This window comes from Trichomycterus rosablanca, chromosome 27, assembly GCF_030014385.1.
Source record: "Trichomycterus rosablanca isolate fTriRos1 chromosome 27, fTriRos1.hap1, whole genome shotgun sequence".
NCBI lineage: Eukaryota > Metazoa > Chordata > Actinopteri > Siluriformes > Trichomycteridae > Trichomycterus > Trichomycterus rosablanca.
Genome location: NC_086014.1, coordinates 11,924,641 through 11,939,040, shown reverse-complemented (window position 1 = coordinate 11,939,040; position 14,400 = coordinate 11,924,641). Strand labels below are relative to the sequence as shown.

Genomic DNA, 14,400 nt, shown 5'->3' with positions numbered 1-14,400 from the left:
ATAGATTAGATAGATACTTTATTGATCCCGAAGGAAACTAAAGTATTAGGTACTAGGTACTTCCCACCCTATTTGGAAAAACAGCTTTTGCTGAATATTTGTTTTTATTTGACTTTTGTGTTTGTTTTTTTGCTGTGGATCTAATGTTTCATTTGTTGGGGTTGCGAGTCAAAAAAATGTGTCAGAGAAAAATAATAACAGTTAAATAAGCAAATTTTAACAGCAGAGAAAGATGAAATGAACTTGTACACAATCACCCCCTCTGGAGGCTTTATGTTGCATCTTGTAAACCACAGTGGGACCAGATTGTGCAGAGCAAAACAGAGGGAGTAAGATGCATTGTTTGTGTTGCCTGGGTCACTTGAAAAAAAGTTTGAAAAAACCCTTTTATTTTGTATTTGCCAGGTCGTAAAGTTGCTTTTGAGATACGGAGGAGATCCTTGTCAGAGCAACAGGAGAGGGGAGACGCCGCTGAAGGTCGCAAACTCTCCAACGATGCTTAATCTGTTGCTGGGAAAAGGCACGTACACCTCTAGTGAGAGCTCATCAGGTACGTGCTTTAGAACCTCTTACATATTTCCATCAATCATCACGTGTTCCAGTTCATTCGCATGACTTACGGTGTGTTTCTGTGCCACGATCCGACAGAATCTTCAGAGGAGGAAGACGCTCCGTCGTTCGCCCCATCAAGCTCCATCGACGGCAATAACACAGACTCGGAGTTCGAAAAGGGCTTAAAGCTGAAGGGGAAGCCCCTGGACCCGCCCAAATCCGTCACCACACCCGTAAAGGACGAATACGAGTTCGACGAGGACGACGAGGAGGAGCGCGTCCCGCCCGTCGACGACAAGCACTTGCTGAAGAAAGACTTCCGGAAGGATCCCGTCAGCAAGCCCAACAGCTTAATTTCCGTCCCCAAGATGGAGGTGAAAACCTACTCCAAAAGCAACTCGCTCACACCAAAGAAGTCTGCGCGGCGAATACTGTCAGACAGCAACAGCTCGGACGAAGACGACCGGACGTTATGTTTCACGCCCACACCCACACCCAGGCAACCGGCTGCTCAAAGCAACGCCAAGAGCAGAGACTCTTCCACGCTCTGCTCCAAGCAGCAGAAAGACAAAAGCAAAGTCAAGAAAAAGAGAAAGAAGGAGATGAAAAATAACATCAGTAAGGAGGTGCGGTTTAACAAAGTCAACAACAAGTTCTGCACCTCGGACTCCGAGACGTGCGACGTGGAGAGCGAGGACGACAAGGCCTCCATGCCGAGTTCGAACTGCGCGAAGGATTCCGCGACTTTGAGCCTTAAAGAGTTCGGCTCGCTCTCCGTGTCGTCTTCGTTGTCTTCTCACGGGAGCTTGGGCTCTCAGAAGCAAACGCCTTCTCTGGCCGAGCAACACCCGAAGCAGTGGAGGACAGACGGCTGGAAGACTGTTTCATCCCCGACTTGGTCTGATAACAGTTCCCTGTCCGATTCGGTCAGGACCAGGCTTTCCAGCGAGTCGGACTATTCCTCTGCGGACTCGAGCGTGGAGTCTGTAAAGCAGGTAAAGAAGAAGGCGCAAGAGAAAAGGAAAAACAACACGCATGCCAAAAACTCAGTTGATGGAACTGCCTCGAAAACGGACAAAGACGGGAAAGTGTTAAAAAAACACAAAGTTAAACATAAACACAAAAACAAGGAGAAAGAGAAGGTTCAAACTCTAGTCCTGAACCAAGACATGAATGAGAAGTTTGTCAAGAGCATTTCCTTCGACTTCGAGGACTCTCGGCAAGAGTCACCTTCTGAAAATAAAGTCAAACTCTCCAAGCATGACAAAGATCATTTTAAGAAGGAAGATAGGCTTTCAAAAAGCAAAACGGAAGACAAAGACTGGTCAGGCAAAGAAGTTCAGAGAGTTTCAAAAGAGGAAAAATCCAAGAAACCAAAGGAATCCACCAAGGACAGAGCGAGCAAAGAGGAGAAGGACAAACCTTTAAAAACTGAAAAGGAGAAAGGCTTGAAGCTCAAAGAGAAGCCGAAGGAGGAGAAACAAAAAATCCACAAAGAGGAAAAAAAGAAAAAGTCCAAGGACAAATCTCTGAAAGCAGAAAAGAGGAACGAGCAGAGAGAGGAGAAGCATTTCAAGTCAGAGAAGGAAAAAACTGTGAGAGATGAAAAGCCGAAGAAGGATAAGATCACTAAAGAAGAGCCAGACTATGAAGACTACGACATTAAAAATCATTTCATAGAGGACGCCAAGATGAGCGCGTCAGATCATGAAAACTGGCAGTCTGACCATTCCTCGGACAGCTCTCTCTACGAAGACGACAGCTGGGATTCTCCCATCAAAGAATACAGAGCGAACAACACCGTAAAGCTAATAGTGGAGACGATGAAAGAAGAAAATCGGGACAGGAAGAAGGAAAACAAAGTCAAAGACAAGAAGTCAGAGCATGGAGACAAGCGCTCGGAAAAAGAAGCTACATCCAAGAAAAAAGAAAGGGAGTGCTCTGACAAAGGCATGGAAAAGAAAAAAGACTGGACGGACAAACAGAAACTCAACTCCGGTCACTCGGAAAAGGAAAAGAAGCGAAAAGAATCAGCTGACGGCGTGGTCAAGGAGAAGAAAGAAAAGGAGTCCGTTGACGTTATTCGAGACAGAAAAGATTCCTATGACTTCACCAAGGAGCGAAAAGACTTCAAAATAAAACAAGAAAGCTTAAGAGATGACTATGGGAACGAGACCTTCTTTAAAGACAAACTGGAGAACGAACCAACTCCTAAGTCAGATCTCAGAGAGAGGAACCATTCGGGAAAAGAAAAAGAGAAGAAAGGAGATTGTGTTGAAAAGAAAGACAAGCTGAAAGGTGAAAAACACAAAGATAAGCCTAAAGATCGAAGTCTGGACCAGGAGAAACCTGAGAAAATCTCGTCTGAGAGATCTCTAAAAGAAAAAGACATCGACCGGAGCTCTAAAGACAAGAAGGAAGGCGCTAAAGATAAACACAAAGATTCTTACGGCAAAGAGAAGGAGAGGAAGACCTCATCTGAGCAGAGTAAAGACAAGAAAGAAAAAACATCCCAGGACAAACATGCAGAAAGAGAAAAGGACTTCCTCGAGGTTAAAAAGGAAGAAAAGAAACCTGAGAAGGTCCGGGAGAAAACATGGTATAAAATTGAGGACATTTTCACAGATGAGAGCGAAGATGAAAATGACAACATGAACAACTGGTTTGATGAGTTATTCCTGACCACACCTGACCGGGATGACCCGGACGTCCCAACAGATAAGCACAGGAAGTACTCCGGCGAGGTGAAACAACACTCCATAGAAAATAAAAAAGAAAAGGAACATAAAGAGAAGAAGAAGGAGAAGACCAGCTTTGAAGCAGGAAAAGAAAGAAAAGGTTCCATGGAAAAACACAAAGATAAGAAAGACAAGGAGATGACTGATGTGAAACACAAGGACCGCAAAGACAGGGCGTCTGTGGACTCCAATCAGGACAAGAAGAACCGACAGAAACCAACAGACAAGAGGGAGACCACTGAGGAGAAAAGCAAAAGCAAACATAAGGACAAGCCAGACCACTTAAAAGATCGAAAACCTTCCAAGGGGAGCGGCGAGAATGAGAAATCGTTGCTGGAGAAGCTGGAAGAGGAGGCCATGAACGATTACAAAGACGACTCCAACGATAAGAACAGTGAGCTGTCATCGGACAGTTTTACAGACCGGGGTCACGAACAAGTTCTGAACAACTTCTACGACTTCTCTAATATCCTGCCAGACACGTCAGAGGACAGAAGAGATTCCCTGTCAATTTCCAACCCACAGGACAAGTTTAGGGAGAAAGAGAGGCACAGGCATTCTTCTTCATCGTCGTCCAAAAAGAGTCATGACAAGGACAAAGAGAAACTGAAAAAAGAAAGAGCGGACAAGAAGGACAAGTCAGAAGAGATCAGGGAGTCGTTCGGCCGCAGAGAGAGCTTATCAGTTGAAAAAGAGCCCATGCCCCTGGAAGCCGACCAGTACACTTTTCCATACGGTTCTAAGGGCGACGGAGAGGATGACCTGGATAAGACTCTGGAGTTTGAGAAGGAGATGAGCAAAAAGGACAAGACAAACAGCATCATCACCAGTGACAAGTTCAAGGACAAAAAGAAAAAAGAGAGGCACAAGGAAAAGACCAGGGAAGAGAAACATAAATACTCAGACGGCCTCGGGTTCTTCAGACACGGTAAAGACGATCAGAAGTTTGGGCTAAAAGAAAACCCTCAAGTCACCAGTCTGAAGGAAAAGACGAAAGAAGATGGTGCCAAATGTGACGGCAAAAACAAGGACAGAAACAGAGACATACAAGACAAAGATAAAAACGAATATAACAAAATCAAAGATCGACTCACTGACAGCGAAAAACTCAACCAGTCAAAAGACACAGCTCGCAAAGACGTCCGACCACGCGAGAAGCTTCTGGTTGACGGCGATCTCAGACTAACAAGCTTCGAAAAAATGCTGAGTTTAAAAGACCAGGAAAACGAAGAGCGCCACAAGAGACACAAGGAAAGGATGAAGCAGATGGAAAAGCTGAGGCATAAATCAGGAGACCCGAAGCTTAAAGACAAAACCAAATCGAACGCAGATATCAAAAAGAACAGCGCCGATCTGTCATCCAAGAAATCCAGCATGTTAGAATCCGCCCTCAAAGAAAAGAAGCTCAAAGATGTTAGTCTTCCATCCCAGATCATGTCTCCTGATCGTAAATCCCAGCCCATGGACAGCCAGAACTCTAAAGACTGGCTGACAGGTCATCAGATGAAAGAAAATCTCCCGGCGTCACCAAGGCCCGACCAGAACAGGCCGACTGGGGTGCCCACTCCTACGTCGGTTATTTCGTGCCAGAGCTATGACGAAGTCATGCAGACTCCCCGCACGCCATCTTGCAGTGCAGAGGACTACCCAGATATCATGTTTGATGACTGCCAAAACTCGTCGTTGACGATGTCCATGAATGCCTGCTCGCCATCGTTCTTTGATAGATACTCCTCCCAGAACTCATCCCATAGCTTTCCTGAAGGAACCTGCATCACGCCAGCCAAGAACATGCAGTTACCCCTCGAGAGTCGGTCGGTCAGCTCAGATGTAAGACGACCTCTGGACGAGGAGTTCAAGGCGGAAGCCAACAAGTTCCTCAGGCAGCAGAATGCACCTTCAGCTCCGGAGTTCGAGTCCTCAAACTCGCACCTTCATGAGGACAAAATGGACAGGCTCGATTGCCTCCCCTCTCCATACCTCTCGCCCCGCAATGGCATGCTGTCTCCCAGACTTGATCCTACACAGTCTGTACCAGATAGAACCTCTGCAGCCAATTCCATCAACGAACTCCCCCCTGAGAGCATGGACAACTATCTCATGAAGCCCTCAACTCCAGTCCACAGACCTGACCCGCAGGAGCCGTGCCTGGACATAGCTGCCCCTCCGACACCGGCTCCTGCAGCTTTGCCTCCGATGGATATTGATGACCTATCTGAACCCCATCAGAGCGAGCCCAGCTTGTTGCCTTCTGATCCAGTGAGCGGCAGCGAATATTTACCTCCTCTTGTGGAGGAGCGAGATGAAGACGATGAGAACGATGAAGAAGAGGAGGAGGAGGACGATGACGATGACGAAGAGGAAGATAATCCACAGGATGCAGCTGAAACTAAAATGGCTACCGATCAGGTCATGCAGTCCGCAGAAGATCCCACGTATTCTTTCGGGAATGTTATAAAGCCCTGGCCCGAATCTCCAGACCACAGAGAAGCTGAGATGCTTCCACTGACACCCTCTCATCCTCATGATAACGTTATGGAAAACTCTTGTGATCAGGCAATAGAGTGGAACTCAGAAGGTATGAAGTCACCACATGAAAGCTATGGTGAAGTTGAAGCTGCCGTTTCAAAGATAAGCAGTCCATATTCACACTCGGATTGTGAACTTCCACCTCTTCCTCCAGCGGTATCTGTCCATCAGTCAATGACGCCTCCTTATTCCACGTATTCCAGGTCATACTGTTCCTCAGAACCTCATTACGAGGTCGAAAAAGACGACGTGGAATATATTTCCTCGCCACCAAGACCCGAAGCAGAGCCAGAAGAATCAGAGTCAAGCTTTATTCCACCTTCCTCGACATTACTAGAAACTTTCACAGATATAAAGCCACACGACGACGAGAACCAAATGGACGTCGAGCCGTTATGTGAAACCGAGGAAAACAAGGTGGAATCTCTTAATTATGCCCCTGAGAGCAACATTGCACAGTCAGTAAGCCATGACTCTCGCTGGGCTGACCCCTTCTCTGCTGAAGTTGACGAACTCGATGACCTGGGTCCTTTCTCTTTGCCAGAACTTCCTTTCCCAGAAAAAGAGATACAGGAGCCTGAAATTGCAGCCCCGGACATGGCGGAGACCAAACATCCTCCCCCACAAACAAGAGAAACGGCAATGGAAACCAGCAAAGAGCTAGAGGTCCTAGATGTTGCCTTTCCAAGTTTGACTAAAGCCCCATGTTCTCCTCCGGTTGTTCCTCTTTGTGAGCCTGCTCAGGATATGGAACCACCTGCTCCCGAAGAGTGCTACATACCCAATCATGAGCATAAACCAGAGCTCGAAAACATCCAGGAAGTTCCAACCTTAACGGAAGCAATTCAGAAAGAAGTTGGCACGTTTGTTGCCCGGGATGAGGGTGATGGGAACATGTATTCAACTACGGATGAAGAGAATGGCCAGAAATATCAACAGAAAGATCTATCCACAGATGCCTTGTCACCAGTTTTAGTAGCGCCATTTTTGGACCCAGTGACACCCTTGAAAATTGATCAGATTGCACCAAACCCGGTGGTAGCCTTGGGTCCCTCATGCAATTCTTGCTTGTCAGCACCAGTATTAAGTGTCATATCAACTATTACCACCCAAATATCAGAGGCCCTGGATACAACAATCAAACCCCCAGTTGTCACAACACCCGTGACTCCCAAAAAGGTTGAAGAGGTATCCCAGCGGATAACTCGCAATCGAGCTCAGATGCTGGCCAACCAGAGTAAACAGAGCGCATCCACGGCGGCTTCCTCTGTCTTAACCACAAGCATCATCACTATCGCTTCGTCCTCAGGAGAGAAGGAAAAAGAGACCATCAGCACCATCTCTCTGCAGGCTACGACCCAAGCGCCACCTTCTCTGGTCACCAAAGCCAAAGGCCGCGCCGTCGAGGAAGACGATGGCCAGTCGCAGCATCCGCGCAAACGGAAGTTTCAGAAATCGGGCCAGCAGCCGGTCCAAGTACAGCTCGTCAACACGGCCATGCAGCAGACACGGGAGATGATTCAGCAGACGCTGGCGGTCATAGTGAACGCGATCAAGCTGGATGACATCGAGCCCTACCATAGCGACAGGTCCAACCCTTATTTCGAGTACCTGCAGATTCGGAAAAAGATCGAAGAGAAGCGGAAGATTCTGTGTTACATAACTCCTCAAGCTCCACAGTGCTACGCGGAATATGTGACGTACACCGGCTCCTACCTTCTTGATGGCAAACCGCTGAGCAAACTGCATATTCCGGTGGTAAGAACCTTTTCTTTATTTGTTTACCCAATTTTAGACCCCGTTTCATGCATTTCAGCCATGGTACACAATTGTGACACTAACCAAACCAAAACCTCTTTAAGTACCAGCGGTTTGGAATGCTTTTTCCCAATTCAGCACTCGACCAGAGCCCTTATGCACAAAGCAAAGTCACGTCTTACCACATTTGGTGTGGAGGAACTCCACCTCATCCCTGATCCCTTCCCTGTTGAACACCTTTAGGCTGAATTGGGCCACTGATTGAATTCAGGTCTTCTTATCCAACATAAGTACCTGATCCCACCAATGTTCTTTCATTTGAATATACACAAATACGTTTTTGTGGCAAAGAGGTCCGATTCTATTTATCGGGCCTGTCCATGTAGTGTTTCCAGCCCTTAATGCAAACAGGGTCTGTATGGAGCGTTTGGTAGATTTAGTTAGCATAGTTTCCATTCAAAAATAACACTCTATAATGCACCAGGAAGGACTACTGAGATTCAAACCTTTTTTCCCTCACTTTCTCCCTTGCAGATCGCTCCACCTCCATCACTGTCCGAGCCTTTGAAAGAACTCTTCAGGCAGCAGGAAGCAGTGAGGGGGAAACTGCGACTCCAGCACAGCATTGAACGGGTAAGTGTGCAAACTAGCATCTCCCACGCGCTGGCTGTTGCCTTTCTGTTGCATCACTCCATATATTTCATAAATCCTGCACTCAACAGTCCAAGTAACCTTGAGAACTGTGTCAATTATTTATAAACACCCAAAATATATCAGGTCTGACACATGAACAATCATATTGTATTATACACCAAGTAGGCGTAACATTATGACCACCATCCTAATATTGTGTTGGTCCCCATTTTGCTGCCAAAACAGCCCTGCAACTGTGATGCTCTGTGTATTCTGACACCTTTCTATCAGAACCAGCATGAACTTCTTCAGCAGTTTGAGCTACAGTAGCTCGTCTGTTGGATCGGTCAACACAGGCCAGCCTTCGCTCCCCACGTGCATCAGTGAACCTTGGCCGCCCATGACCCTGTCGCCGGTTTACTACTGTTCCTGATAGATACTGACCACTGCAGACCGGGAACACCCCACAAGAGCTGCAGTTTTAGAGATGCTCTGACCCAGTCGTCTAGCCATCACAATTTGACCCACGTCAAACTCGCCCATTTTTCCAGCATCTAACATCAACTTTGAGGATAAAATGTTCACTTGCTGTCTGATATATCCCCCCCCCCCCCCCCCCCCCCCCCCACTAACAGGTACCGTGATGAAGAGATAATCAGTGTTATTCACTTCACCTGTCATTGCTCATAATGTTATGCCTGGTTGGGTGTACATACCATAAAACATATGTACATGTTGCTATGCTTAACTTATGAAACTTATAAAACATCCTGGGATTCTTCTATCTAATGATGTAACCTTATATAATAATCTAAATAAGTACTACTGACCTTATCGCACCAGCACACAGGTCAGTTGTGATATAAAAACAGACGGTTGCACCGTGTTCGTTCATTATTAAAAAGCACGTCATCTTACCTTAAGTTTTACGAAACCACAATGCAAAAAGCCTCATTTCTGTGTATTTATTTAATTATTTTGAACCCGAAAACATGCATGTGATTGATTCATGTACTGAAATAATAAACGTCAGGTATTTGGAGGATTGGGAATCTGGACTTATTTTGTTTGTCGCCCCATATAGGAAAAGCTGATCGTGTCATGTGAACAAGAGGTCCTGCGAGTTCACTGCAGAGCGGCGAGGACTATCGCTAATCAGGCTGTTCCGTTCAGTGCCTGCACCATGCTGCTGGATTCCGAGGTGTATAACATGCCATCAGAGAGCCAGGTCAGTTATAATGACTTTAAATCACTGTGTGTGTGTGTGTGTGTGTGTGTTTGCACATATGCTAAATTCGAAATATTTTTGTCTTATTAAACAGGGGGATGAAAACAAGTCTGTAAGAGATCGCTTTAACGCTCGTCAGTTTATCTCCTGGATTCAAGACGTGGATGATAAATATGACCGCATGAAGGTGAGAATCTTACCTCGCTGTGTCTTTTAATATTATATATTTCATTTCATCTTTTTTGCTGAAGAAAAACGTATATATGCTAAATTATTCCTTAATAGCTGAGAGCAGTACGCTTTTTTGCACTGTTCATGTCCAGAACCTTAGTCATATTTATAGAAATGACATCAGCATAATCACTAGTCGTCAGTGTAAAAAGGAAAGCCTTTGTTCTAACCTTGCGTTCCTGATCCAACAGACGTGTCTGCTCATGCGGCAGCAGCACGAGGCCGCAGCCCTGAACGCGGTGCAGAGGATGGAGTGGCAACTCAAAGTGCAGGAGCTGGACCCTGCCGGACACAAATCTCTCTGCGTCAACGAGGTCCCATCCTTCTACGTGCCAATGGTCGACGTCAACGACGACTTCGTACTGTTGCCCGCGTGACACGAAGACGCCTGGGCGCCCGGAGCACGGTCCTCCAATCCTCCGTTTTCAAAGAGACCTCAGACAGCGAGTTCGGTAAAGGGCTAGCCGTTTCCAAGAGAAGCTTTTCTTTGAGAAGATTATATAAGCATATATCATACAGGAGGTAAAAGAAAAAAACCAAACTGTCGCCTTCTGTCCAAAGAAGGAGCGAATTTTACCTGGGGGAAAACACACGACTTGCACTTTCATCCTTCTTATGCTTTCGTTTGGAATTTAAGAAGCAACACGGTTTTACTTTGAAGCTTATCCACCCCTCCCTGCTGGTTGATTCGGGTGAGAAGAGACGGGGATTCCGAAATTGATTTTCTTTACTTTTTATCCCCTGCGACTAAATTCCAAAAAAAAAAAGCCGGGCTTCTCCCGTGCTCCTCACCCTACAACATCAGGGACGGCCCGCTGGAGGCGGTGAACAGAACCCGGCCCGAGGGGCGGCCGTCTTTTAGACGTGAGGCGCGAGATCGCTCCGCCGATCGCTCGAACGTCCACGGCTACGGCATGTAAGCGTGCTGTCAGACTCTGATCTCGCGCAGAGGAGAGCAGAATGCCCGCAGCGCCCCGTGACGGGGCGGTGTTGCCGGCGAGCCTCAGCGCCAGAGTGAGGACTAGCATCCTCAGAAATAACAGAGGATAACAGAGTACCTGATCGAGCACGCAGGATCCTACTTTCTCTGTGCAACAAGCCAGAACGGAGACAAGAGGACGAGAATTCAGGAAGGCAGTGTTTGCAGAGACTTGGTTTTAAAGCCGATTTTGTTTTGTTTTGTTTTGTTTTCTTTACTCGGGCATTTCATTGTTCCCTTTCTGCGAACATGACTTGAAACACTACAGAGCCAATGTTAGTTTAATGGAGAAAAAATACAAACAAAAAAACAAAAACAAAAATTGTATCCCGTAAATGATGTACAGTTTTTATATTCGTTAACCGATGTATTCTCGCTGCCTTCTAGATAATTTATTTTGCCACCCATTACTGCACAGTTGTAAATAACTTATGTACTGTAACATCACACAGTTATGTGTAAAAAATAAATGAATAAAAATAATCTTTGTATGTACAGTTCACTTTTGGGCAGCCTTTCCCCCATCCCTTACCCTCGGGCCAAAATGTATACACATTGTCAGTATTTTAAGGACCTGCGTGTATATGTGTGTACGGGTTCTTGAGGTTCTGTCCCAGGTCGGTCAGAGTGTGCGTCCCATCCCGGACCACCTCCACCTGTATTGATCCATTATTGCGTAATCCCTCAGAATGAAAGAGTCAGGGCTGTGAGTGTAGTTCTCAGATGTAGCAGAGCGAATATGGAATTATTTAAATAATAGTAGAGGTCTATTATTCATCGCTTTAATACACAAGTATGTAACTTTGGTAAAAAGAAAAGGAAAAAAAAAAGAAAACCAAGAAAATGCCTTTCTAAACTCACCGTTTTCTTTTCAAGCCGGACACGTTATGTTTGATCATCAGCAGCACATGAGCCGATATAACCTGATATTAACCTGACCCCGCATCTGTAGTTATTAGCCGTCTGTCTCCCCGAGTTTTTCCTTCATGTTTATCATGGACACGTTTTCTTTTCTGCACAAATCACAAATAGCTGGTTGTCAAATTCAGGATGGTGGTGTTTCCGGATCATGTGATTTCTGAAGATTACTGATTAGCATAGCTTTTCTCTTCCTTTATTATTTTATTTCTTTCTTTCTTTTTTTTGTCCAGTGAGATAAATAAAATATAAAATAACATATTAATCAACAAGACACTCAATTTTTTTTTGTATTTGTGGGCTCTTGGATTGTTTCCATAGTTACAGTCTTCACAGATCCCTCACATCGTATGTAGTGATTTTTCTTTCTCCGTTTTATCCTCAAAGCACAAATCTCACCACCTAAACAGCTGCGTGTAGTGCACACGTTTTAAATCCGGGTTTATAACAAGGCTCTTTAATATTTCTATTACAGTTACTAGTATTGCCTTTTAATTTTTATTCCCCTCAAAATCTCTCTTTTAAGATCCGTATCTATATTTTTATTTTTATGTTTTATCACTTATAGCTGCCTGTATTCAGCTTGAGGTTGTGTAACGTATGCCGTTTGCCCACCAGGCTTGTGTTTGTTTGGGTTTTCCCATGTTTTATTGTGTGTGTGCATCATGTGACCCTGTTTACACCTGGATGTTTTATGCATCGGGTATCCAGATTGTATCCGACGCTGCCTGCGTAAATTCGAATCTGATTCCTTAAATGACTTCAGAGATTGAAATTTAGATAAAATCTCGCCGCGTTTGACAACAGGGTGTCTATGTTCCACCTCCCAGTAGGTAGGGCGTCCTTATGTCTGAATGAGTGAGGAAATGAGTGTGTAGTGCTCTAAGTTCCTAGGTGTGTATAAATAACTGACTGTAAGATGTCCTAAGTGTTCATGAATAAGTAAGTAGGTGTGTAATGCGTGTAATGCCAATAAGTGAAAGAGTGAGTGTGTGATGTGATGCTGGGGATCCTTAGATGTGAATGAGTGAATGACTGCACTAACACATTACAGGTTGTTTCACACTAACCTATTTACTTTCTATTTGCACCTAGGGACAGATTAGAATAGCCAATCCACCTACTGGCACCCCAGTTTTTCCAATTAGGTTCCTACGCAGGATTAAACAGTAAGTAATGATGTATGATTGATAAAAGAAACACATCCAGACTGCCAGTGTGGACGCCTTCATAATGACACCATACTGCACTCAGATTTCGATTGGCTAGCTAGATATAGTGGTAGGATACGATGTGGATACCAATTTTGCTGATGTAAACGGGCTCCAGGTTGTCACACGTTGCAGTTTTGTGCCGGGTGCTATTATTCTTTCAATAGGTTCTGTTTAAATTGTATCGTTAAATTGATCCCTTGTGTTTTCATCGCCGCAAAAACAGCAAACCAAAAGTAAATTGGTCGGTCGAAGTGGTTATTCCAGTGCAACCCAATCCTCAAACGGTGGTTTTAAAAACAGAATGTATCCCATTACGTCTTTGCAATCTCGCTATTGTTTACAGAAGCATCATCGTGTTGTGTCGAAATTGTTGAAGCTCTTTGTTACTTTTGATTTCTTTGCCGTTCTTGATTCTTTTAACGGAGGCTTGAAATTGTGATGCTTTTATGTAGCAGTTTTACATGGTGGTCATCCAAACCTCTGAGAACCTCTTTCATAGACAGTACCAATTTTCGGACTGGATTTAATTTCTCCCATCTGACCTCTAAACACATTATTACCTCTGTGATTTGTCTGGTGGCACTTTTTCTTTTTACACAATGTCCGGTCACAATTTCAAGCCTCTTCTATATTTTTTTATCCTTACATGCATTGATCAGACAATAAATGTTTCTGGAAATGGAAATTGATCCATAAAGCGTGTAGATCTATTCTTTAAATGGTGAAAAATAACCTATTTATTATCCTTTCTGACACCTGTGGTATGTTCGAGTTGGAGATCTTGGCTGTGTAAATTTTCCTCTTGTAGTCAGTAAAGAAAAGAGACATTGTACATAAAGCTGTATATAATAATTGCCCAGGACCTTTTGCACCCTCCTCTTTGTACTAGTCAGATCTTGCGTAGAAATGTGGGGTTCTAACAGCGACGAGATGCTGCGGGTGATGTAACAAAAGTCACTTTGGTTTCCTTTCATTTAAATTTTGTTTTGTTCTTTTTTTTTTTTCCTTCTTTTGTACAATGTAGTTGAATTGTGTACATATTGTTGGAGCAGCTATGGGAGGGAAGGGTGTGTTGATGCTATCGTCAGTGCTGTCAGAGACCCAGTCAGTACTTTCTCCTCTAGCTGTCGATATCCTGCAATTCAAACGCGAGAAATTACAAAATAATAAAAAAAATTAATGGAGTAAAAAATTAAAGTTGTTATTTTCTACAGTTGCATGTACAGAGAGCGCGAGAACTGCTGTTGTTCCTCAGAGATTATGTTCGTAAATAAATTTTTGAAATATGATTGCTTCATGTCTGTGATTTTTTCATTCTGCCTCTCACCACCAGATGGCAGCAGATAGACTTTTATGTACGACCCTACCCAGGGTAAAGTGGTTAAAGGGATTAAACACATTTTCCATATATTTCAACTTACTTGCTGATGGCTTGAATGTAATTATTTGTTGATAATGAAATAAAATATAATTTATTTACATGGTTTTATGTGGCATTTCAGGAACAGTCAGAAAGAGCAGAGGAAAGTAAGAGTGATAGATGAGAAAAGTAATAGGATAGTAAAATGAAAACAAGGAGAGACAGACAGAGAGAAACAGAGGTGAGAGGTGTTATTCTGT

At 44.4% G+C, this 14,400-nt stretch overlaps 1 protein-coding gene across 4 annotated transcripts in view; it reads left to right on the top strand.

Moving 5' to 3' along the window:
* Positions 1-14,069, top strand: part of ankrd11 (ankyrin repeat domain 11) — a 115,299-nt gene extending 101,230 nt beyond the window's left edge. For all 4 annotated transcript variants that reach the window (XM_062989854.1, XM_062989852.1, XM_062989855.1 and 1 more), the window contains 6 exons: positions 406-550; positions 649-7,577; positions 8,112-8,210; positions 9,295-9,438; positions 9,533-9,625; positions 9,861-14,069. In XM_062989854.1, the coding sequence (XP_062845924.1) occupies positions 406-550; positions 649-7,577; positions 8,112-8,210; positions 9,295-9,438; positions 9,533-9,625; positions 9,861-10,046 (7,596 nt within the window). In that variant the 3' untranslated portion in view covers positions 10,047-14,069. The remainder of the gene's footprint in view (positions 1-405; positions 551-648; positions 7,578-8,111; positions 8,211-9,294; positions 9,439-9,532; positions 9,626-9,860) is intronic.
* Positions 14,070-14,400: the final 331 nt, after the last annotated feature.